General features: G+C 39.2%; 1 protein-coding gene across 10 annotated transcripts in view; it reads right to left on the bottom strand.

The window, feature by feature from the left end:
- Window positions 1-13629, bottom strand: part of CREM (cAMP responsive element modulator) — a 68912-nt gene extending 55283 nt beyond the window's left edge. For 3 of the 10 annotated variants that reach the window (XM_044228774.1, XM_044228771.1, XM_044228769.1), the window contains exons 1-2: window positions 13504-13629; window positions 4276-4372 (exon numbers count right to left, since the gene is read on the bottom strand). In XM_044228774.1, the coding sequence (XP_044084709.1) occupies window positions 4276-4319 (44 nt within the window). In that variant the 5' untranslated portion in view covers window positions 4320-4372; window positions 13504-13629. Of the gene's footprint in view, window positions 1-4271; window positions 4373-12025; window positions 12311-13503 lie in introns of those variants that run through there. The other 7 variants (XM_044228777.1, XM_044228779.1, XM_044228773.1 and 4 more) reach the window with 7 other exon arrangements.
- Between the last annotated feature and the right edge of the window lie 10006 nt (window positions 13630-23635).

Genomic DNA, 23635 nt, shown 5'->3' on the forward strand with positions numbered 1-23635 from the left:
TCTAAGTTCATTTTAAGTCCTATCTGGCTTGATCCCTCAGCAGTATTCAAAACTGTTGGCGTCTTCCTTTTTGATGTCATCATATTGCATTTTCTGCTCTCATCCCATTCTCCGACAACTCCTCCACAAGCTCCTTTGCTAATTCGTTCTCTTATTCAATGTCAACCTTCATATTGCATGTCTTCAGGGATCTGTTTAGTTTTCTCACCTCACTCTCAAATCTCCCTTTGTGTACTGTCATCATTTCACCAGCTTCAGGCTTACACTCTCAAATCTAGATCTCTAGCCCAGAGGTTTCTCTTGAATTCCAAAACCATATATTCAAATGCCTATCTATTATCTCCAAATAGGTGTCCTACAGGTACCTCAAACTCAATGAGTCCAAAACTAATCTCTTCCTCCTCCACAAATGTGTTTCTTAACCTCAGGAAATGCAGCTCTGGCATCCATCAAGTGACAACCTGGGTGTTACCTCTAACACCCTCTCCCATTCATTCCCTACGGCCTCATTACCAAGTGGGATGACCCTTCCTACTAAAGAACAAGTTAGCCCCTTCTTTACCACTACTCAATCTCCCTATTCCAATCCATACTAACAGCTCTCTTTCTCAAGTTTACACTTCTGCTTAAAACACTTCTCTACTTAAAACTCTTCAGTAGCCCTATATTGACCATAGGATAAAATTCAAACTTCTTACAATAATAACCACAACAACCATTTGTTGGTGCTTACCATGTGGTAAAAGCCTACTGGCTTTAATCCTTAACATCTTTATAAGATCAGGATAGTTAGTTCTTCTTTTAGGGATAATAAAATAGATAATGACAAAGAAACGTAAGAGGTTAAGAACTTAATCTTACCACCAATCTGATCTGTTCAGAGTGACATAGCCAGGTTTTGAACTAAGGTCTTTTTCCAAAGTCCATATTCTCAATTACCAAACCAAACTGCCATTCAATCTCTTTCACAACATGACCCCATTTTACTTTTATGGCCTCATTTCCAGTCACTCCATTCTTCCCACATTCTGCATTCTGGCCTCCTCATAGCCATTTCTTTCAAATACACATCCTATTTCCCTAGTTCTAATCTTTAATATCTGTTCTTCTCTCTTCCTGAACTGCCCTTCACCCCTTCTTTGTCCAACAGGCAAATTCCTACCAGTTTTTCAAGGCCTGGCTGAAGGACACCATCTTTCAAAAGCCTATTCTAACAGCCTTGGGCAGAATTAGTTATTCTGTTCTGAGTTCCCAAAGCATTTTATGCAATACTTCCACTATAACACTTGTCTAGCATATAATACATTTATTCACAAAGTACCAACACTAGTATAAGCAACTCCGGGATGCTTATATAAGATTACACCTTATATTTCAATGTATTCCCAGTGCCTAGTACAGAATCTACTATAATTGTTAAATAATCCAACTGATCAACTATTCAGGAAGACTATGCAACTGTCAGATGTCACTAAAAATGGTAAAAAATAAGGTTTAGAGAGATTGATTTTCTATAAGGCACATAATAGATAGCAGACAGTGAATAAGAGGTCTTGTGAACTCCAGGGTTCCTTCCACAGCCAGTGTCCCAAGTATTCCAATTTAGACAGCATTTTACAATAAAGATGCATTTTTGAGTATGCTGCAACTATTGTTACAATCTTCATCCAGATATGCTTTATCTTTCACACTAGGATGTAGGGACTCTAATTTTATACCATTTCTATTCTTTTAGCATGCCTAGTATAGTGACCAATACATGTCACTTGGTAAAAGTTTGATACTAAAATCAATTTATTTGAGAGGTGGTGAAGCACACAAGCTCTTGATCTCAAGCTCTTGAGTGTGAGCCCCATGTTGGGTGCAAAGATTACTTAAAAAAAAAAAAAAAAAAGAAGAAGAATATTTTTAAAAAATAACAAATAAGGGCTCCTGGGTGGCTCAGTGGGTTAAAGCCTCTGCCTTCGGCTCAGGTCATGATCCCAGGGTCCTGGGATCGAGTCCCGCATCGGGCTCTCTGCTCAGCAGGGAGCCTGCTTCCTCCTCTCTCTCTGCCTGCCTCTCTGCCTACTTGTGATCTCTGTCAAACAAATAAATAAAATCTTAAAAAATAATAATAATAATATAAAATAAAATAAAAAAATAAAAATAACAAATAAAATAAAATCATTTGAAGGTAAAAATCATCTACAGAAAAGTAAAGCCAGTGCTATCTATTTAAAATATATCCCCTATCATTTTCAAGCCTGTTTATTCTACTGATCAATATCCAACTGCTCTCTAGTACAACCTTCTAAACCCACTAAAAACCAGCCCTAGGGCACGACTCAGAGAAGAAGATTCAACTAAGAATTACATGTTCAACATGGGTCAATCACTATAGTAGGCATTTTCAAACAGTATTTCAACAGGACATATACTACCCAGAACTCAGGGTAATTGATATACATATAACATTAACAGCTATAAATCAGCCTCAGTTAGACCAGATAGAATTCATTTATAAAGTATAAGAGTAAAATCCATTATAATCCTTCATTGTTCACTATATATCTTATAGCTAAAATTGAAGAGATGTATTCAAGAATATGTTCCCCCCAAATCTCACTTTCTATATCAAATGTTAAACATAGTTGTACTGAAGTTAGTTATTGATAAATTGAACAATATTTTAATCTTAAACAATAACCCTTATTAGAAAGACCAATCAGTAATCACAAGTTATAAAATATTTAAAAATACATACAAGATGAAGCAATAAAAGAAAAACAAAAACAAAAAGTCCATTAAGTACTATAAACTAACAGCAAGCAAAGTACTGGCAAATACTTGGTTCCACAATTCTGAAAAACAGATAGACTGCTAAAATGGGCATATTTAAACTTATAAATGATTAATAATAGTAGTAGCAATATTCTTTTCTTATGAAGGTTAAATATTCTTCTGAAATCTTCTTTATATATATATATTTAGCAAACCACCTTCTTTGATAGAAAAATAAACATTATCCCAATACGTTCTAAATATATTAGGATTCAGTTTAATAAATGTTGAGATAGCTATGTTTTAAAATAACAGGATCCATCCATTAGCACAATTTTCAAAGACTAAGTTAAATTACTTTTAGAAGGGTAGAACTGTATTTGTTTGCTTACTCTGTTATTTTCTAGAACTTTAATAGAATGTCTACGTAATACTGCAATAACTCCTCCAAACACTTGTACAATAGTACCATACTGTTTATGCAGTACAACACAATAGGCAGACAATCTATTATATACCTTCAAGAAATAAATACAAAGGTAAATTCATAAAATTATATTCACAATTATAGAAATACTGAGACAACTAATGACCAGAGTTATTCAGGCATCCTATGTGTCAAGATCAAATAAGATATAGAACTAGAAGAAAAAATTAGAAGAAAACAGAAAAACATTTTAAAGGATTGCTACCACTGGTACCTCGGAAAGTGTTCTTAAAAGGTAAGAGAAAACAAATAGGAAAGGAAATACAGACCAAATCTATCTAAACAAAAGACAAAGGCTGTTTCCTAATAATAATTAAAATGTTCATTTAACTAACAAACTTCTAAAATCTTAGTTGTATCCTATTTGCAAAGACAAACTACACTGCAAAGCAACTATATTTGCCCTTGTAAAACTTTAAAAATAGAATCCAGCTACAAAAGGAAAAAATATTAGTTGTTTCTATTCTTTATTTATGAATAGTTTTACCAAAAAAGTCATAGAAAATTTATTTTCTTTTTAAAGCTAGGTCCAACTGATAAACCAGAATGTCTCTGAAAGTAGCCACAAGAAAACCTGAAAAGTTCTATCTGGATTTTTGTAAAACAATTGATAAAACTGTACTGTTTTATATTAGAAACAAGCATAGCTTAAAGGCAAGGAAGGAAGAGAACTAAAACTCTGTCCATATCCTAAGGTATGGTGTCCTTTCTAAATGAAAAGACCAGCAGGCAATACAAGCTAAATGTAAATGCCCACTTCTCCCCTCCATTGCCTCACATGTACAGGGTAGAAAATGAACACTTCAGCTGAATGGCTGACCACTCTGGGTGGTACATTATATCATACAGGGTACATTATATCATATTTTCTTAGTATCATATATATATATATATACACACATTTATATACATTCATGGATACATGTTTACATATATATACATCATTCACTTATCCATGTATCTCCACTTAGAGAGTTAACTCTCTAAGCAGAACTTTCAAAAGAACAGAAGATATACCCACCTACCTTAGATTTGTCTTAATATATTTTTTCCTGCCACATTTGCTCATTATTAAGACATCTGTAATCAATGCTTTGTTCCTTCTCTGTTTTCTTCTTTATCCTGCAGTAAAAAAATTGAATTGGGAGATCATAAATTTCATTAAAAAAAAAAAAATTCTAAATAAATAAATAAATAAATACATAAATAAAAACTACATCAGAAGAATACTCCCCAGAATACCCTAATTTCTATAAAATTGAAAAACAGACTAGAGGGGCGCCTGGGTGGCTCAGTGGGTTAAAGCCTCTGCCTTCGGCTCAGGTTATGATCTCAGAGTCCTGGGATCGAGCCCCACATCGGGCTCTCTGCTCAGAGGGGAGCCTGCTTCCCCCTCTCTCTCTGCCTGCCTCTCTGCCTACTTGTGATCTCTGTCTGTCAAATAAATAAATAAAATCTTAAAAAAAATTTAAAAAAACAAATAAAAAAACACAGACTAGAAAGCTGGAAACTCTGTATTTTTTTCAAAATTATTTCCTTTCAATTTTCTTATCATCTAAGAAAAAAACTCAAAAAAACGTAAATCATGTGCTATTTATCAGGTTATTTCCTACTGAAGAGAAAGCAGTGCTGTCTGAATCATTTAATATACACTATATATAGCTCACAATATCAGCTCCATTTTAAAAATAACAATCACTTAATAAATGAGCGAATTTATCATTTCTTTTACCATTTTCTTAAACTTCATTCCACTACAGCAAATTTATCAACCATTTTTTACTTACCTTAAATTCAAAACTGGCTTTTGTCAGAGAATTTTAACTCCAAACAAAATATTAAGTTTCTTTAAAATCTCCACCAACAGTCTATAGTACACTTAAAAAGAGCTGTTTTAGACACTCTAGTAATTAAACCCCATTTTTCACTAAGATCTTTTAAAAGTACATATTTGACAAGCTGAATCAAGTAAAATTGGCAAAGAAAAAAGAAAAAGAAACTGAAGCCCTTAATTTACCGTAGACGTGGAAAGGACAAATGTGTGCAGCCCTAAGTGTCTTCTATGGTATCTGCCAGCAATGCTGGTGCTTTGCCACAGACATACTGCTTTCAGGGTTCCCTCCTAAGTGGCCCCTCTAAAACGGTGTCATACCATCCTAGTCATTTTAAAACTGAGCCAGCAGGTTTGCCTAAGGATACTAGGACAATGATTATAGCTACTGTCTGTACCCCCCATCCTCCAGCATAGGAATAACAGGAGATGGTAGGACAGTTGAACCAGGCTACCTACTATATGAACAAAAAGGATGGTGCCATTCATTTGGATTAAACCTTATTCTGTTATATTCTTTTGGTGTTTTACATTGGGACATCTTATCTTCCATAAACATTGCATAGCCTAGAGGGCAGGGGCCAGCATAGACGAGACAGATAACAAAATGTCCCCGCTCTGCAGGAGATTGCAATTTAATGAGAGAGAGAGATATTTAAACAAAGAACATTGACTATATTATTTGAATAATAGTGATCATGGCACCACATAAAAAGAGAAGTTAACTGCTAATTTCTATATTTCTCTTGGAAATACCTTTTTTTGTTTATTTTTTGAATGAGTAATACATTCTTATGGTGCAGAATTCAAAAAGCAGCAAAAGGTATTCACTGAAGTGCAGGAACAGCTACCTACTTGGTCTTCCCAGAGGCAATCAGCATTGAAGAAAGTACCAGCTTCCAGCCACCACAGCCACAAGATGTCAAAAGGGAAAAATGACTAGTCTCATCCCAGAATGATGACCATCAGACAAAACTGACTCTGACTCAGGCTTATCAAAGCATGATTTCATCCCAACTACTCTCTAAGAAGTCATCATGACTGATTGCCTGCTTGCCAAATCTAAAAGAATGCTTTCTAGTCCAATCTTCCTTATATCCCTACAGCATTTCCCAATTTCCAAATTTTCTGCTGCTCTTTGGAACACCGTGTTCACTTCTCTTCCAAATTACCCAGTCCTTTGTCTTCAGTCTTCTTTGCCTGCTCTTTAAAGGTTTTTATTTTTTATTTTTTTTTATTTATTTGACAGAGATCACAAGTAGGGCAGAGAGGCAGGCAGAGAGAGGAGGAAGCAGGCTCCCCGCTGAGCAGAGGGCCCGATGTGGGGCTCGATGTGGGGCTCGATCCCAGGACCCTGAGATCATGACCTGAGCTGAAGGCAGAGGCTCAACCCACTGAGCCACCCAGGTGCCCCCTCTGCCTGCTCTTTAAAGGCTGGTATTCCCAGGCTGCCTGTCACAAAAGTCTCCCCCAACACAGGCTCCCTAGACTACTTGATCCTCACTCAGTCTCAGATCTCTTCTGCAGTCTAGACTTCTGTCTCCTGAGCTCCCGCCCACATGCATCTGCCCACTGGTTTGCTCACAGACCCTCAAGCCCCAAATGTTCAAATCTAATCTCAATGCCCTCACTCTGCATCTCTCCTCTTGCTGTACTCTTCTCCCAGTGAGTGACATCAACACTGACTCAGCCACCCCATCTGGGAGTTCTCCTCTCCTTTCATTACCTACTTCCCATGTCCTCAATTTCTGAGGAGGCAGACTGGTTTATTGGTAGCAATAGTGTGTAGTATAAAAACACGGGCACTGGAAGCTGATCTCGGTGTCACCCTGCTCTGAGTTCTATGGTTTATTGGCTATATGACCTCAGATAATTATAAAATTTTCCAAGCATTCTTTCCTGTCAAATGGAGATCTTTTTGTGAGGATAAAATGTAATAATAAACATAAAATGTCTAACTGTGTTTGGAATATAAGCAAGGACCACTACCTAACTCAGCCTCAATAATTTTATCTCATATCTCTCCACTCTGCTCCATTCTCTCCATCATTTCTGACACTGCCTTAGTTCTGAAACTGATTATTTGACATGATTAAAGCAATAACTACCTCTCCATAAAGCAATTTGTCTCTCCCTGTACTAACTTCACCTCACTCAAACCTCTCTCTCAAACCCTCTTAATCTACTCCACTAGACCACAACACTCTATTCAAAAATGCAAATCCAAACACGTTAATTTATTTCCTTATTCAAAATCCTCCAATAGACCCCCTGCTTTAATAAACAGTCAAAGTTATGAGCATTATAGTTTGAGGTACTTTGTAGAGGCTTAATAAAGTTTGTTGTAAAAGCCTTCGATTTTAATTTAATCCTTTCCATTAATTTTCCAGGTTCAAAATTACCTTGTGTGGATTTGTAAAGCAGGAGACCCAATTTTACTAAAGTATAAACTGTGCATACTTTGAAAAACTTGGCTGCTTTTTATACTATTGATCTCATCTCAAATCTGATTTTACTATTCTAGAACATGCTACTCTTTGGTAGACAAGGATTGACTTAGGGTCCCCCACTTCCACACAAACACCTGAATGGTTAAGAGCTCAAATGTCCTAATATGTTCTCATACTGAGATTATATATTCTAATTAGCCTAAAACATACCCCTTGAATTCATCATTTCACAACACAGCCTGAGGTTAGAATTTTTAAGCTGATCTCTTTATGCCTAAAATCACAAAGGTTACTGATGTAAGGTCTTGGATACTACCAATTTTCTATAAAAATATATTTTTAAGTCCTATCTGCTAAGGAAACCTTTTAGAGTAGAAAGGCATATCTTAGTTTATTATAGGCAAATAAGAGCTTATACTAAGAGAGAAAAAGGAGTTCAAAATTCTTTTGCCTGTTGTGAATTTCTGTGTTGTATATGGAGAAAAGCCATTATCCTACTGGTAAAAATTTTCTATCATATATTAGGTTTGATTGCCAAAATCATCTGGCATTCACCTCATTCTTCATCTGTGTGTTGCTCTAGTCACCCTCTGGCATACAGATTCAATTAATTTCATTGCTATCAAGTATCCCTTAATATAAAGCTCTCTATAACAGGTATTTAAAATACAATGATTAGGGGTGCCTGGGTGGCTCAGTTGGTTAAGTGTCTTCCTTTGGCTCAGGTCATGATCAGCAAAGAGCCTGTTTCTCCCTCTCCCTGCCACTCCCCTGCTTGTTCTCTCTCTGACAAATAAGTAAATAAAATCTTTAAAAAAAAAAAAAAGGATCAAACTTCTTGGGAAACATTACCAGAATATAAAAGCTTACCTAGCCAACTTCCTTCTCCACAACCAACTCTCTGTATGAACCAATGTTCTCCATTTCTTCTGTAAAACCTACAGCACCCCTAAGGCCAGAGTCACTCTCTAACGTACCCAAGCACTTCTGTTTTTAACAGCTGTGATGGATGCTTAGCAAGAGTTAGCCATATTTATCACCTAACTTGATTATGCCAGCTATACTTACTGTTATAATTTTGGATCTATTAAATAGCATGTTAAATTATTAAATAGATTTAAAAGACTAAAAAAAAGAGCTGCTTCTGTGAAAACTAAGTAGACTGCTTTGGAAAGACAATAAAAGGCTGCTTTTTAAAAAATTCTGGCTTTGGGGCTAGATATTACAGTTGGAAAGACCTATAAAATTGGGGAAATATGACAGATATGTAGAGTTCTTTACAAAGACACTTGCAAAACAACCTAAGTTCTTGCTCTACTTTCAAGATCCGAAAAATGGAAATTGTAAATTATGCATTGAGATAGTTTTTGCAGGAAGGGGGAGAAACAAAAACCAAAAAACACAACCAAAAAAAAAATCCCACGTTGCAATTAGAATAGTCAAAATAAAAAGGAAAAAATGTGGAATAAAAGGGGATACACCTCTCATGGAAGCAGGAAGAGAGAGAGAGAGACAAAAGAAAAGTATATCTATTTCTCTGGTTCCAGGATGAAGCAAGGTTTTAGTTCCTTCGGAAAATAGGAGATCTTCATAGGTTAATCATGATTTAAATAGCAATAGCGAGTAAGGTTTGAAAGATAAGGGAAGGGGCGCCTGGGTGGCTCAGTGGGTTAAGCAGCTGCCTTTGGCTCAGGTCATGATCTCAGGATCCTGGGATCGAGTCCTGCTTCGGGCTCTCTGCTCAGCAGGGAGCCTGCTTCCTCCTCTCTCTCTGCCTGCCTCTCTGCCTACTTGTGATCTCTCTCTGTCAAATAAATAAATAAAATTTTAAAAAAAAAAAAAGATAAGGGAAGAAGAACATGAAGTGCATATACAGCTGGTTCATTTCAATCACATGGATTAAAAACTTGGGAGAAGGCAGGGCTGGGTAGAAGAGAGAAGTAATTACAAAGAGCCAAACATCTCCAGTAGGCAGGGATAAGCCTATTTTACTACATGCATTCAGATTAAGGAGATGAGTACAGGAGAAACAAAGTGGGAGAGCAATGACAGGAAATTACACCACTTTTCAAGTTTTGTAATCATTGTGAAACAAGGTTAGAATAACTTTCAAATAACATTCTTTATTTACACTTTTGTGTAAAAACAGAAGTAGCCAGGAGCAATACTTATAAATAATTGAGACACCTGCAAGTAATGTCTTCAAAATTTTAAACATGAATCATAGAGAAAATCAGGTGGCTTTCTAATACAGATTCAAGGCCACTCCAACTTAATTGCTGCAGATACCTATTACTTAAGAAATCTTAAGTTTTTATAAAGTCACTAAAGGATTAACTATTTCAGCATCCCTTTCTCAATTAAGTCCCCACCTGGCACCTGTTTTTGGCTATTTCACAGTCAATGAACAACAAAACTGGCTGGTGAGGAGGAAATGAAAACTAAAATTCAAACAATCATGGCCTATCTCCACCTCTCCAAATACCACCGTCTCCACCACCACCACTTCATGGAAGGAAACAAAATTTAAAATCTTCTGTGAGTTATTTGCTTGACTAGAGTCATTGCTGGGTTCTCCTGCTCAATATTGTATTTCACTACTGCACTTTAAGTACATTTCAAAGTACTTATCTACACAAAGTACAACTCTAGTGACTATTAACCAGTAATCTGGAAAAGAGTAGATAAGACGCTTGAATTAAGTCTTGTTCAGAGAAATGAATTTCAACGTTATGATACTTACCTAGATTGGTCCTCTTTTGTGTATATGAACAACGCTGCTACTTAGTTCTAAGTCCAGAAACATGCTTATATAGGTTAATTTTAACACCTCCATCAATTTTAAAAGGAGTGAAAGCATCCCAACTGTCCATATACAGTATCATAGGTCTTTATGCATGATTCGGTTTCTCTAATAAATAAAAGCTAGAGGCTTTTATAATATCAATGCTAGAATATAAACTCCACTTTAAAACATTTTGAAGCAAAAAAATCATTTTTGCTCTATTAATGAAAATGAACAAAACTGAATGACATGAGTTAGGACGGTCAAATTTTAAGTCCGCTGTGTTAAAAAAAAAATTCAAGAAGATAACTTCGAAAAAACTGTTTTTGGGAAATTCTCAAATTATCAGAATCACACAAGCTCCATTAGGATTTCACATGACTTTGACATTTGACAGGTCTGGCTGAATCACTGTTCAGAAAATACGACCAAAGATGCTTCCCACTTGGGGACAACTGGGTACTTCAAAAGAGCCTCACAAAAGGGCTGCTAGTAAGGTTTTCTATGAGGCAAGTATCCTCCCTTACCAGTCAGAGAGTTATTCCAAGAGGCTTTAAGCAAAACTCCCACATAACTTTCTAGCCTATGTTCTTCCTCAAAACTGTCTTATATACCCCTTGGCAACAATTTCCTCTAAAACTCCCGAGAAAGCCAATCAAAAGATGTGCAAGATTAAAAAAAAGTGCAAGATAGATATTGTACTTTCTAAACTTTGCTGTAAATGGAATTATATCAATAAGACTCAAGTTGTCTTCATGAGTAGTATCAAGATAAAATCCCACTAGTGTTATCCTTGAGTTTTCCTCTTCATTCCCCCTATTCTCTACTGGATATCCTAAAGCATCAGAAAAAGAAAACCCAGGAGTGAAAGTATTTACTCTTATACTGTATTCTTAATTATACAGTTCTCATGGTGCATGGTATTTTAAAAACTTGAAATATTCTTTGAAAGGAAATTAACAAAATGATTTAAAATGTTTATTTCTACCTGTATGTAATAGATAAAAAATATTTCCCCTGAAATTTTTATTTTTATGATCTGCATTGATAACATTAAAATTGCATTCAATGTACAATAACTCTTCTCAAAGTTGATTTTTATATACAGAATCCACTAGTTCAATAAAGTTGAAATACTTAACAGAATTCAAAGACATTTCGGGCTTATTTTCCTAATGACCAATGTTGACCGCATGTCAAAATAACAGTGGTTCAGCTGTGAAGTGTTTACATTGTTCAGTTTTACTTTTAAAAGTCTATCTAAATGGAACGGGACATTTGAGCGCTTTCCAATGGACTACTACGTCAACAATAAACCTGGCTCAATTTTCTGGCCCAATATTAACTTACAGAGAATATCAAGTTAGGGAAAACAGATCATAAATATATGTACGTACTGGTCAAGTTTCAATCACGATTTCTTATGTGTGTTAATAACCTGAAACTCTTCCCTACTCTTCATGGAATTCTAAAAAGGATTTTACATTTTAATCCTGCAATAACCTGCCTCAGTAGCAAACTAAAGCGATCTATGGAATCTGGAGTTTCTTGAACTCATCTGTAGAAGCAAATTTCATTAACCTTCCAGGACAAAGCAAAAACAAAGACTGAAGAGCTCCTCTGTGTTTACAAATTCAATAAAAATTTATTCATATATTCTTACAAGATATGTACACAAAACATCAGTATAATTACAACTTCACACTCACCAAAATGACTCCAGGTTGACCAGCAAGTCACTGGGAAAGCATCTGCTTACACTGATCTCTTTACAGATTTATACCAAAAATGTTTCTGTGATTATCAACACTTAATATGACAATGCTTTAAGTGTTCTACTCATTCAGGATCAAACCCACTTAAATATCTTTCTAAAAGCTGTATCCGAATCAGTAAGCAGTTGTTTATACATTATTTTTAAAGTACCTAGCTCTTATTAGCCAAAATACGATTTGCAATTTAACATCCTTGGAAAGAAAAAGTTCAAAGAAAAGAAAAAAGTTCAAATTTTAAAAATATGAAGGGAAAGCAGCTTACTATCCCAACATAGGACCAAGACTAGGAGAAAAACATGGTACCCAAAGGGGAAAAAAAAAAAACAGCATGAATTATTAATGTCATCTATTACAGTTTTCATACCGGACCTCTATCGTGCACCGAGGTTTCTATTTATTTAAAGGGAAGGTGGCTACAGTCTCATCAGCCCGCCAAATCAGGCTCGAAAGGAAGAAATTTTAGGAAGTTACAGAGCCAAGAGGTTCTGTTAAAAGGGGCTCTCTCAGTTTCAGGCAGACCTTCAGGCTGATCCTGTAAGTCAAAACTGCTGAAAATTTGATCGTAAGCTGACAGCGGCTTTCCTGAGCGCTGTACACGGAAGGTCTCAGCGATTTTCAAGTTAGGGGGACCTGGTATGCGTGCAGCAGGATAAAGAACTATGTTGAATAATGTGTCTACTCCCTGTCCAGCATGTTCTGGGAACCTTGCTAGGTGCCTTCTAAAAAGGCACAAATCAAAGGTAAAGAACAAGAGAAACTGCAATTTCTATCAGCTGTCAGGGTTCTGTTCCTTCTTCGCGGCTATTATAAAAGTCTCCGCACTATTTCATCAGCTCTGTCGTGTCTGGGGACTAAAGTGACTCAACACCGGTGTCCCCGACTCATGTTTCGGAGAAGAAATGGGTTAACGCTGATTTCTATCTAAGCGAAGTGCACATAATTGAGACAAAGGTGCTACTAATCGTCGGCGGTGGTAGATAAAACCAACGTCCTTACTTCTCGTTTCCTTTTCTTCTCAAAGAGGGAGAACCCCACTCATCAGAGCAGTGAGGCTTTTCCCCAAAGACTTGCCCAACTTGTACCAAGTTCAAAAGGACTCAGGGAGGGCTGCGAGAGCAGAGCAGCCCGCTTCCCGCTCGGCAGAGCTCTGCACTAACCCGAAGGCACCCCGCGGGCGGAGCGGGACAAGTGAGCGGCCGCCGCCACCGGGAGGCCCCCGGGCTGGCGCCCCCGGCCGCACTGCTCCCGCTCTCCCCACCCTCCCCCTCGGGCTCGGAGCCCCCAGCGCCCCCGCTCCGGGGCCCCGAGGCCCCCGACCCGTCGACCGGGCTCCGCTCCGCCTCCTGCCTCCGCCTCCTGCGCCGCGTCGCCGGCTCCGAGGTCTCTGGGTCCCGGGCCGGCGCGCCACTTACCCGCCGCGATGGGATTTACGTAGCGGACCTCGTCACTGATTACGGACGGGAGGAGGTGGAGACGGCGAGCCCGACCGCCGCTCAGGAGCGGCGCCGCCGCCCAGCAACCCGGCGCCGGCGCCGGCGGCGGCCCCACGTCGCCCCCACGTCAGCTCTGATGCGGCAGCCGCGGCCTGCCCGCCGAGCCGAGACCAAAACTAGCGCAGCAGCCGACGGAACCGCGTCCTCGCGCCCCGCCCTCCCCTCCCCCACTCCGCGACTGCCTCCCCGGGGACGCCCGGCGGAAAAAAATCCAAACTCGAACTATGCCCCCTGCCGGCCACCAGCGGGAGTGCAGCGCTGACAATCCAACAATTAAATGGAACGGGGGGAGGGGAGGAGGGGGAAAATGAGAGGCCAGAGGGCGGGGCCTAAGTGGTGGGGAGGAGGGCCAAGGCGTAGCCTTAGCGCGAAGAGGCGGACCAGGGAGGTGGGCGGGGCCGGGAGGGGGAACTGGGCTGCGCGGGGAGAAAGACCGAGTCCGGGCTGGGCCTGTGGGGAGGCCTGGAAGCCGGAAGTTGCTTCGCCGCGCGCGCGTCCGAAGTATAGTTGGCTGCAAACAAAGCTAACGGCGGTCGCTGGGGTTTGTATCTCGAGGTCGCTTAGGGCGGCTCCATCCCCAACCCAAGCTGAGGTCCCGAGCTTTGTGGGTCCTTCCGGCCAAGGGCGCGTCCTGCGGATCCCCGCCCCAGGTCTGCTGAGCGGACCCCTGGAGCATACCCACTCTTGCGCTCCTGCAGCGTCTGCCATATAGAAAAACGCTTCTAAGTCCCGGATATCCCTCTGGACTTGAGCCTTCAGGGAAGTCCAACTGGCTGTCCTTGTTCCCCAGCCTGCTGCCGCCTCTCCAGTGACTTTGTGCGTCAGGGTCGTGGAGAAACAGCGAGTTCCCACTTGGAGATGTGACAGAGGAAAGGAAGGCTTTTGGTGACACGCAGAAATCCCTGCCTCTAAATGAGGAGAGTTTCGTTTTTCTCCCCTGGAAACTGAGGGCTTTCCAGTAAGAGGAACGTTTCTGACCCGCTGTACTCTAGGAACCCATTTATGCATACTCAGAACGTACTAAATTGTAAGGCTGAGTAAGCCCTCCGAAAGGGAGGCTTCGTAGCCTAAAGACAAGCCTCTTTAGGTTCAGGAAAAAGGAATTCAAGCAATGATTGCCACCCAACTTTATAGTAGCCAGGAATGTGTCGTGGGGGAGACCAGTGTGAAGGACACCACTTGAAAAACTGCTGAGAAAGAATAGAAACATATCAACAGTGCAGGTAGAGAAGGGAAGCTTTGTGAAACAACAGAATCTCTGTAGTGTTGGAGAAAATTCTGAACTCTCTTCAGTCCCTGATTTTGGCCAACTTGAACTACTTCCAGCTGTAATGCATACTAGCAGAGATAAAAGAATAAAAATCTGGTAAGTTCACTTCCCCCTTTGACATAAAAGTTCCTCTTGCAATAAAGTAGACGGTGCTCATCTCCACCGCTTGCAAATATTAATGAGGAACATTAGCACATTAACAGAATTAAATTTTAAAAACGGCCAAGTCCTTTTCGTGTATGTGGTTAGACAAGGTGGGCACAGAATAATTATATGTAAATAATAATCTCATTTTAGCTCAGGAGAAAAGGGGTCATTAGAAGGAAAGAGAATAAAACAGGATTATCAAACCCTCAAAATCTTACCATTCACTGTGGTCAAGGTTGACCAGTGCAGGATGAATAGCTTTTTAGCTACAAGAATTGAGTGGAAATTGTGATCATTCGCCTTCCCCAAAACGTTGTTCACCTACTTGTTTGTTGCGTTCTTTACATAGATAGTTAAAGGACTTAAGATGTAAGTGATAGGGACGCCTGGGTGGCGCAGTTGGTTGGACGACTGCCTTCAGCTCAGGGCGTGATCCTGGAGTCCCGGGATCGAGTCCCACATCAGGCTCCCAGCTCCATGGGGAGTCTGCTTCGCTCTCTGACCTTCTCCTTGCTCATGCTCTCTCTCACTGTCTCTCTCTCTCAAATAAATAAAATAAAATCTTTAAAATAAAAAAGATGTAAGTGATAAATCAACATACACGAAGATATAAATGTCAACTCCTTCTTGAGAGTAGGGGAAGAGTAGTGCCTGGGGTCTAAGGAGAAAGGGCATGACATAGCCGCAGGAAAGGTACGTGCAGTGTCCTATTGCTGCTATGACAAATTACCACAAACTTAGTTATTTAAAACAACACATATTTATTATCTGGCAGTCCTATAGACCAAAAGCCCAATACATGTCTCAGTGGGCTAAAATCAAGGGGTTGTCCGCTCCAGGGAAGCATCCATTTCCTTGCATTTTTCATCTTCTAGAGACCACCCACATTCCTTGCTTGATAGCCCTTTTCCTCCAACTTCAAAGCCAGCAACAGCTGGTTGAGTCTTTCTCCTGCTGCCATCTCCATGATTCTGTCTCCCACGTCCCTCTTACTTATTAAAACCTTGTGATTACATTGGGCCCACCCTGGTAATCCAGGATAATCTTCCCATATCAAAATCAGCTGATTAGCAACCTTAATTCTATCTGTAACCTTATTTCCCTTTGCCATGTGAACTGATTTGTACACAGGATACAGGGATTAGGATATAGATACCCCTGAGCGGGTGGGCATCATGCTTCCTACCCATAGTAAAGGACTCTAAAATAAACTTGAGCTCTGAGGACAAATCACCTACCTCTCAGGGGTATCCCTTGCAAATAATTCAAACATTTGATTAGAAATGCAAATAAGTGATTTTTCACTTTCTCATTATCTATAATAAGATAGAAAATTTTAAAATGGGATAAAGAAGAGTGGGTTAGGAAGGCATAAATTTTTTAAATGGAAAGAATAATTGTACCTACTCCTTAGCGTTGTTATAAAGATTAAATAAAGTGGGGTGTCTGGGTGGCTCAGAAGGTTAAGCCTCTGCCTTCGGCTAAGGTCATGATTCCAGGGTCCTGGGATTGAGCCCTGCATCAGGTTCTCTGCTCAGCTGGGAGCCTGTTTCCCCCTCTCTCTCTGCCTGCCTCTCTGCCTGCTTGTGATCTCTGTCTGTCAAATAAATAAATAAAATCTTAGCAAAAGAGATTAAAGTATCTAGCATAATATATGTGCTTAATAAATAAGCTGGCCAAAATGGGTGATGGGCATTAAGGAGGACATTAGTGATGAGCTCTGGGTGTTATATGTAAGTGCTGAATCACTAAATTCTACACCTGCAACCAATTTTATCATATATGTTAACTAACTAGAATTTAAATAAAAACTTGAAACGGATGGGAAAGCTAGCTATTTTTATCTTGGCCAGTGTCCAGATATTTGGGTTCCTCACCTAAGCAATAGTTCTCTGTTGAGGAGGGACATCTAGAACACCTACTTTCCTGAGAAAATACAGGCCGTCAGTCACACCCATATACTCTCCCTTCACATCAAAATATCTTAAATCATCCCTCCCTTTATGCGTCAGGAGGAACACCTTCCTCCTCTCCTTTCTAAAACCAGTTATAAGATAGATGTCATTTCTTTCCCATATCAGATCTAGCTCAATTATCTGCTGTCTTGTACCTTTATTCTTTCTTCCTCTTGGCTCCTTCTCCTCTGCCTGCAAATGTATTCACATCTGGTCTCTACTTGAAAACTGTTGACACTGCTGCTCCCACTAGAAAGGCTACAGACTTGCCAGCTCTAGGGTATACATTCATATTACATTGTTTGCCCATATGCCTACCGTACCATCTCTTGCCATCTCTCATTATCAGACTTCTCAAGAAAGAAGGCACTTGCTATATTCACTTCCTCACCACCTACTCATTTCTTATTTCCTGGCTATCTGATTTTTGCCCTCTGCACCCACTAACCCCCCCACCACCCCCACCAGCCAGACAGATTTCTGATTACAGAAGCCAAAACGTTTTTTTTTTTCATTCTTCAGCTTCCTTGACCTTTTTTCCTAATTAATCCTACCTTCTTAATGTCTCCTCCCTGAGTTTCCATGACATTTGATTCCCCTGGTTTCACTCATCTTTGCTTCCCTAATGTAGATCTGAATTTTCTGCTCTTAATCATCTTCTACATTGTCCCCTTAGTTATTTCATCATTCTCATTTCTTTTTTTTTTTAAGATTTATTTATTTATTTGACAGAGAAATCACAAGTAGGGAGAGAGGCAGGCAGAGAAAGATGGGGAAGCAAACTCCCTGCTGAGCAGAGAGCCTGGTGTGGGGCTCGATCCCAGGACCCTGAGACCATCACCAGAGCCGAAGGCAGAGGCCCAACCCACTGAGCCACCCAGGAGCCCCATTATTCTCATTTCTATTGAAAAGAAAATTCTTAAAGTTATACCCCAACATCCCAACTTCCTTTCCTTGCCCCAAATCATATTTCCAACCCCCTGATAGAAGTTTCCACTTGCATAGCCTATGATCATTTTAAACTCAACAGATTCAGCACTACCCATATCATCTTTCCTCTCCATTCTTGAATCATGGTTTTTTGGGTTTCAACAATGATACTGACACTTCTCAGTTCTCAGTCATCCTGCCTCTAAACCTTGGAGTCATTTTGGTCATTCTGTACTCTTATCATTGAGGATCCATTTAGGTGATAATTTGAAGTGTATGCCATGTTCTAGGCTATATCCTAACACCTCAATTTGCATCCATCCTTTCCTTCTCATTCCCACTATTACCAGTGACTGGGGTCATGCTTGCCTCCAATATAGTTCACCTAAGTATTTCTGTTTCATTTTTCCAATACATCGCTCTTGTGATTTTATTTTTCTTTTTAAAAATCTTGAATAATTGGAGAGGGTGGTTGGGTTATGGACACTGGGGAGGGTATATGATATGGTGAGTGCTGTGAAATGTGTAAGCCTGATGATTCAGAGACCTATACCCCTGGGGCAAATAATACAATATATTAATAAAAATAAATAATCTTGAATGATTAGAGGGACTGGGACTTAAGGGGTCAAAGATGGAAAGGAGACTGAATTCCCTTTGGTGACCTCTTGAATTTTCTACTACATGTATGCATTACATATTCTAAAAACAAAAAAAAAATTAGTTAAAACAAACAAAAAACTTCAGTGAGATTTTATTGGCTAAGTTTAGCATAAAGCCTTTCATTATGTGGGTCCAACTTAAGTTTACAGCACTATACCATGTTGGTCCCTTGTGTTTTGTACCACACTGGTCCTCATACCTTGTGGCACATCAGACTCATGTGAAGAGCTTGTCAAACGGTTGTACCCAGGTGGTAGGCCCACTTACTAAGTCAGAATCCCCAAAGAAAGGGCCTGGAAATCTACCTCTTTTAAGATCCCCAGATCAGTCTAGTGAGCTGCAAGATTATTACTAGGCAGCACTTTGGCCAAACCTTACTACTTACTGTTCCAGATAATTACCTTACATTTTCCAAACTTTTTGCTTTTATTCACTCCCATTTTCTCACAAGTTCTCTATCTGACTGTTAAAGATACAGCCCCCCCCAAAAAAGATACAGCCCACATACTATCTCCTTTACTCATCCTCTTTAGAAATAATCTATCTCCTCTTTGCCTGCAATTAGTGATTGTTGTCAGGATCTAGAGCCAGAATTCTAAGTTAAAATTCCAATTTTGTTACTTTACTAGCTGTGGAAATGTTAGGCAAGTTTCTAAACCTCTCTATGCCTCAGTTTCTTCACCTGTTAAATGGGGGTGAAATTATTACAACTGCCATATAGGTTATTATGAAAATTCATGTGTAAGTGTGTAGAATTTTGTGCTTGGCCCAAAGTAAGCACTGAATAAATGTTAGCTATAATTAATACTTTATGACTTGTACAAGTTCCTTCATTGACTTTTGTGGGATCTAAGCTCTAGAAAGTCTTAAAAATATAATTTGACTCCTTTATTTTATAAATTAGAAAGTGGAGGGGTGTCTGGGTGGCCCAGTCGGTCAAATGTCTGACTCTTGATTTCCACTCAGGTCATGATCTCAGGGTTTTAGGATAAAGTCCTACATCAGGCTCTGTGCTTAGCGGGGAGTCTGCTTAAGGATTCTCTCTACCCCTCTCCCTTTATCCCTCTCTCCCCTACACATGCTCTCTCTCAAAAAGATAAAATTTTTTTGAAAAAAGAAAAGAAAGTGGAGGCTGAGTAATTATAATGTTTACTTTGGCTAATGAGTAGTAATAGCAGGACTAGGATCCAGGCTTTGTGACTTTTTTTTTTTTAAGATTTTATTTAGTTTTTTGACAAAGAGAGAGATCACAGGTAGGCAGAGAGGCAGGCACGGCTATTGGGGGGTGGGGAAGCAGGCTCCCTGCTGAGCAGAAAGCCCAAAGTGGGGCTCGATCCCAGGACCCTGAGACCATGACCTGAGCCTAAGGCAGATGTTCAACCCACTGAGCCACCCAGGTGCCCCCAGGCTTTATGACTTTTAATTCTATACTACTTCTATTATACCACAAGTTTTCAGAATTTTGCATTGTTTAAATGACTATCAACCTACTTTATTTAACAGTTTACCACAGGAGAGAGAGAAAATGGATTCATTTGAAAGTAGTTTACACAGGCCCTTTCTATTCAAGCTTCAGGATTTAAGACGAACTAATATATTGTGCTTAGTTTAAATATCTGAGAAAAGTAAAACAAGTCAACATAATATATGCTTGATTTATGATGTCTCCAATTTGCTCTTTGGGAAGAAATCTTTCATTCTACCAGAAAGTTAACAGTCCTAGTTTCCAACGTGGAAAATATCCTTTCATATGGGTATGTATTCTTTGTTTTCTGAGTTTTATAAACTTAAACATTTAAATCTAATGGCTCTGAACTCACCAGAATATCTCAAGTATTTATTTATACAACCTCACACACTGAATTCTTTAAAACTGGGAGATTGTTTGCAGTCTTTAAACTATTGTAATTTTTTAAATCATAAAAATATAATGAAAATGTACTTTCCAATGTTTCCTACATGTTTTTATTGACAACAGATTCGGTTGCCTTCCAAGATTTACTTTTTTCCACATACAATTACATTGTAGCTATTGTCAGAACCGTAAGTCCTGGAAAACTAAGAAGATTGGCTGAAGTTGACCACTGTTCAGCCTTGGAAATTGCAGGATTTTTTTAGATTAATGTAGCAATTTCATTCTGTTCTCCAAATATTTTTGATATAATAATGATGGTAATTAGTGTTTCTTTTATTTTTGTACTTTTAACTATGTAAATGAGATGCTAGAGGAATACCAGCATGGCAAAGACATGAATGATAATTCATAGAGCATATGAACTGCTTTCTAATTACTTTATTAATTATTAAAAAAGAAATTTGAAACTAGCCCCAGAATTAAATCCAATGACTATTATTTAAGACGCTTTAAAAGAATTGAGCACCATGAGAGAAGATTAGAAAGTTACTGGATTGAAATATGACAACATCTCCCATGACCAAGAGGTTCATTTCAACAACTGTTTGGTCAGGACAAGATTCTAAAGACTGATTTCCATTACACTGAAATGGCAGCTATCAAGACTCAGATAGATGGTTGTCAGAATAAGGAGAACTCAAGGTAAGCCAAACTAAAAACAGATATCAAGAGCTAGCAAGAGCTGGATAAAAAGCATTAGGTTGAGTTGATTCAGATGCTGAAATGGGCAACAGATGAGACCAAAAAGAAGGAAAAAGAGACTAGGCCAACACAGGAGAGGAGTTGTCAGGGGTATAACTTAGGGTTGATGTTCTGGAATCCTAAATCAGATTATTAGCAAAAAGTTTAGAGGGGAGAGAAGGAGAAAATAAGAGAGGAAAAGTAAAATGGTAGAAGAATGGGTATGTGTGTGTGTGTGTGTGTGTGTGTGTACATACACATACATATATGTATGTATTTATATACCCTTCAAGTCTTTAAGAACTAGAATAAGGGAGAAGCCAAGCATTTTTAAAAAAAGAGATTATCACTACCAGCACATTGGAAAAGGCCTCTGTGTCACAATTGTTCTTCTATGTCCTTAACCCCTCTCTCAGCCTCCTTTTCTTTTTGGCTCCATAATGTGTTTGTGAAGAATTAATAAATAATTTAAGGCTTAATATAGTACAATGCTCAGAACTATTAGCTATCCTTATTTATATAGTCAATTTATATCACATTTATAATATAGTAGAAGAAGTGGTAGAAATGTTTAGGAATCGTCTAGTAGGGGTGCCTGGGTGGCTCAGTCAGTTAAGTGGCTGCCTTCAGCTCAGGTCATGATCCCAGGGTCCTGGGATCGAGCCCCACATTGGGCTCCCTGCTGAGCAGGGAGCCTACTTCCCTCTCCCTCTGCCTGCTTCTCTGCCTACTTGTGATCTCTCTCTCTCTGTCAAATAAATAAATTTTTAAAAAATCTTAAAAAAAAAAAAGAAATTGTCCAGTAAAGTGGTTTTTTTTTTTTTAAAGATTTATTTATTCACTTTCAGAGAGAGAGCACATGTGCAAGCAGGGGGAGGGGCAGAAGAAGAGGGAGAGAATCTCCAGAAGACTTCATGCTGAGCACAGATTCCCCACATGGGTCTCCATCCCACAGCCCCAGAATCACAACCTGAGCTGAAACCAAGAGTCAGACACTCAACCAAATGAACCACCTGAACCAGGTGCCCTCATCCAGTAAAGTTTAACCCCACATACATGTACTTGTATTTTGAACTTAAAACATGTGAAAATCATATCCAGAAGAATAGTCATTGTGCACTGTCCTTTAGCATGACAAACGTTTTTTCCATAACCAAACGGTATGCAGGCTGCTCTGACCCCTTTTCTCAACTAGGCCTCAACCTTGACTTATTAAAGACTTGAACAAAACACAAGCAAACAGTTTCTAACAGCTCAAGGTAGCATCCCTAGATGGACTCTAACCTCCCTTGAAATGCTTGTCCAAGAAAACCCAAAGCTGTCAGAAGAATTTATAGCTAGTTCTAGGCAACACCTACTAACAAGAGGCCCCTGTTTCCTAATCTCTGTAGGAGGACACCAGAAAACAAATCCAAATGACCTACCCTGCCTTGTCCCTTTTTGTAACTGATCACTTCTCTGACTTTGCGAAGCTCCATTCACCCCCCTCCTTATTCCCTCATTTTCCCTTTAAAGCACCTGATTACTTCTCTACAAACCCAAGTTGAGTCAAGCCACAGGATGCTATTAAATATCCCTGACTGATCTCACCACCTATAACCGGGGGAAAGGGGTTCTGTTCTACCTTCCTTTTCTTCTATTACTTTCTTCATTGGAGAGATTTTTTTTTTTTTAAGATTTTGTTTATCATCCAACAGAGATCACAAGTAGACAGAGAGGCAAGCAGAGAGAGAGGAAGAGAAGCAGGCTCCCTGCCGAACAGAGAGCCCGACTCCAGGACCCTGAGATCATGACCTGAGCCTAAGGCAGAGGCTTTAACCCACTGAGTCACCCAGGCGCCCAGGAGAGATTTTTCAAATACTTACCACACTCCCTTTCTTGTGCCTTTGAGAGCTCATATTACACACTCAGGTCCCCTATAGGCTGCAGTGCTCTCTCTCTGTAATTGGGATTCTGTGCCTTCTTAAACAGCCACACCTGTGACACACCCCTGTGCTCACCCTTAGTTTCTCCTTTCCTCTTTTGAACTCCTGCTTAGTTGCAAAGGAGGGCGAAAAAACCCGTCTTCTTTCTTTCTCTGATTCTATTTAATTTAGAAAGCCATAACACATGTCTAATCATGCTTCTTGGGCAAAAGAGTAGAGTAAATAACACAAACTGTACCAAGGGAAAAAAAAGTTTCAAGTTTTAAAATAAAGTTAGGCTAAAAAAGAGCCAATGCTCTTGATCTCTAAAAAACTCTTTAATATGCATAGTTCTATTTAGAATTTCCAGAAGTCTCCATTTGATCACCTGAAGTTTTTTTTTTTAATTTGCAGCATACAAAATAGGTTTTAAATTACTTCTTTTTAATTAATTCTTAAATTACTACTTTATCTTTCTTCTATTTGTTAATTATTTATAATGCAAATATTCACGGAGGACATGCATCATTCAAGGAGAACAGTCTATTGTAATTACAGTATGGCTTATATAGGCTTCATGGTACAA

The sequence above is a fragment of the Neovison vison genome, chromosome 12, assembly GCF_020171115.1.
Source record: "Neovison vison isolate M4711 chromosome 12, ASM_NN_V1, whole genome shotgun sequence".
Taxonomy (NCBI): Eukaryota; Metazoa; Chordata; class Mammalia; order Carnivora; family Mustelidae; genus Neogale; species Neogale vison.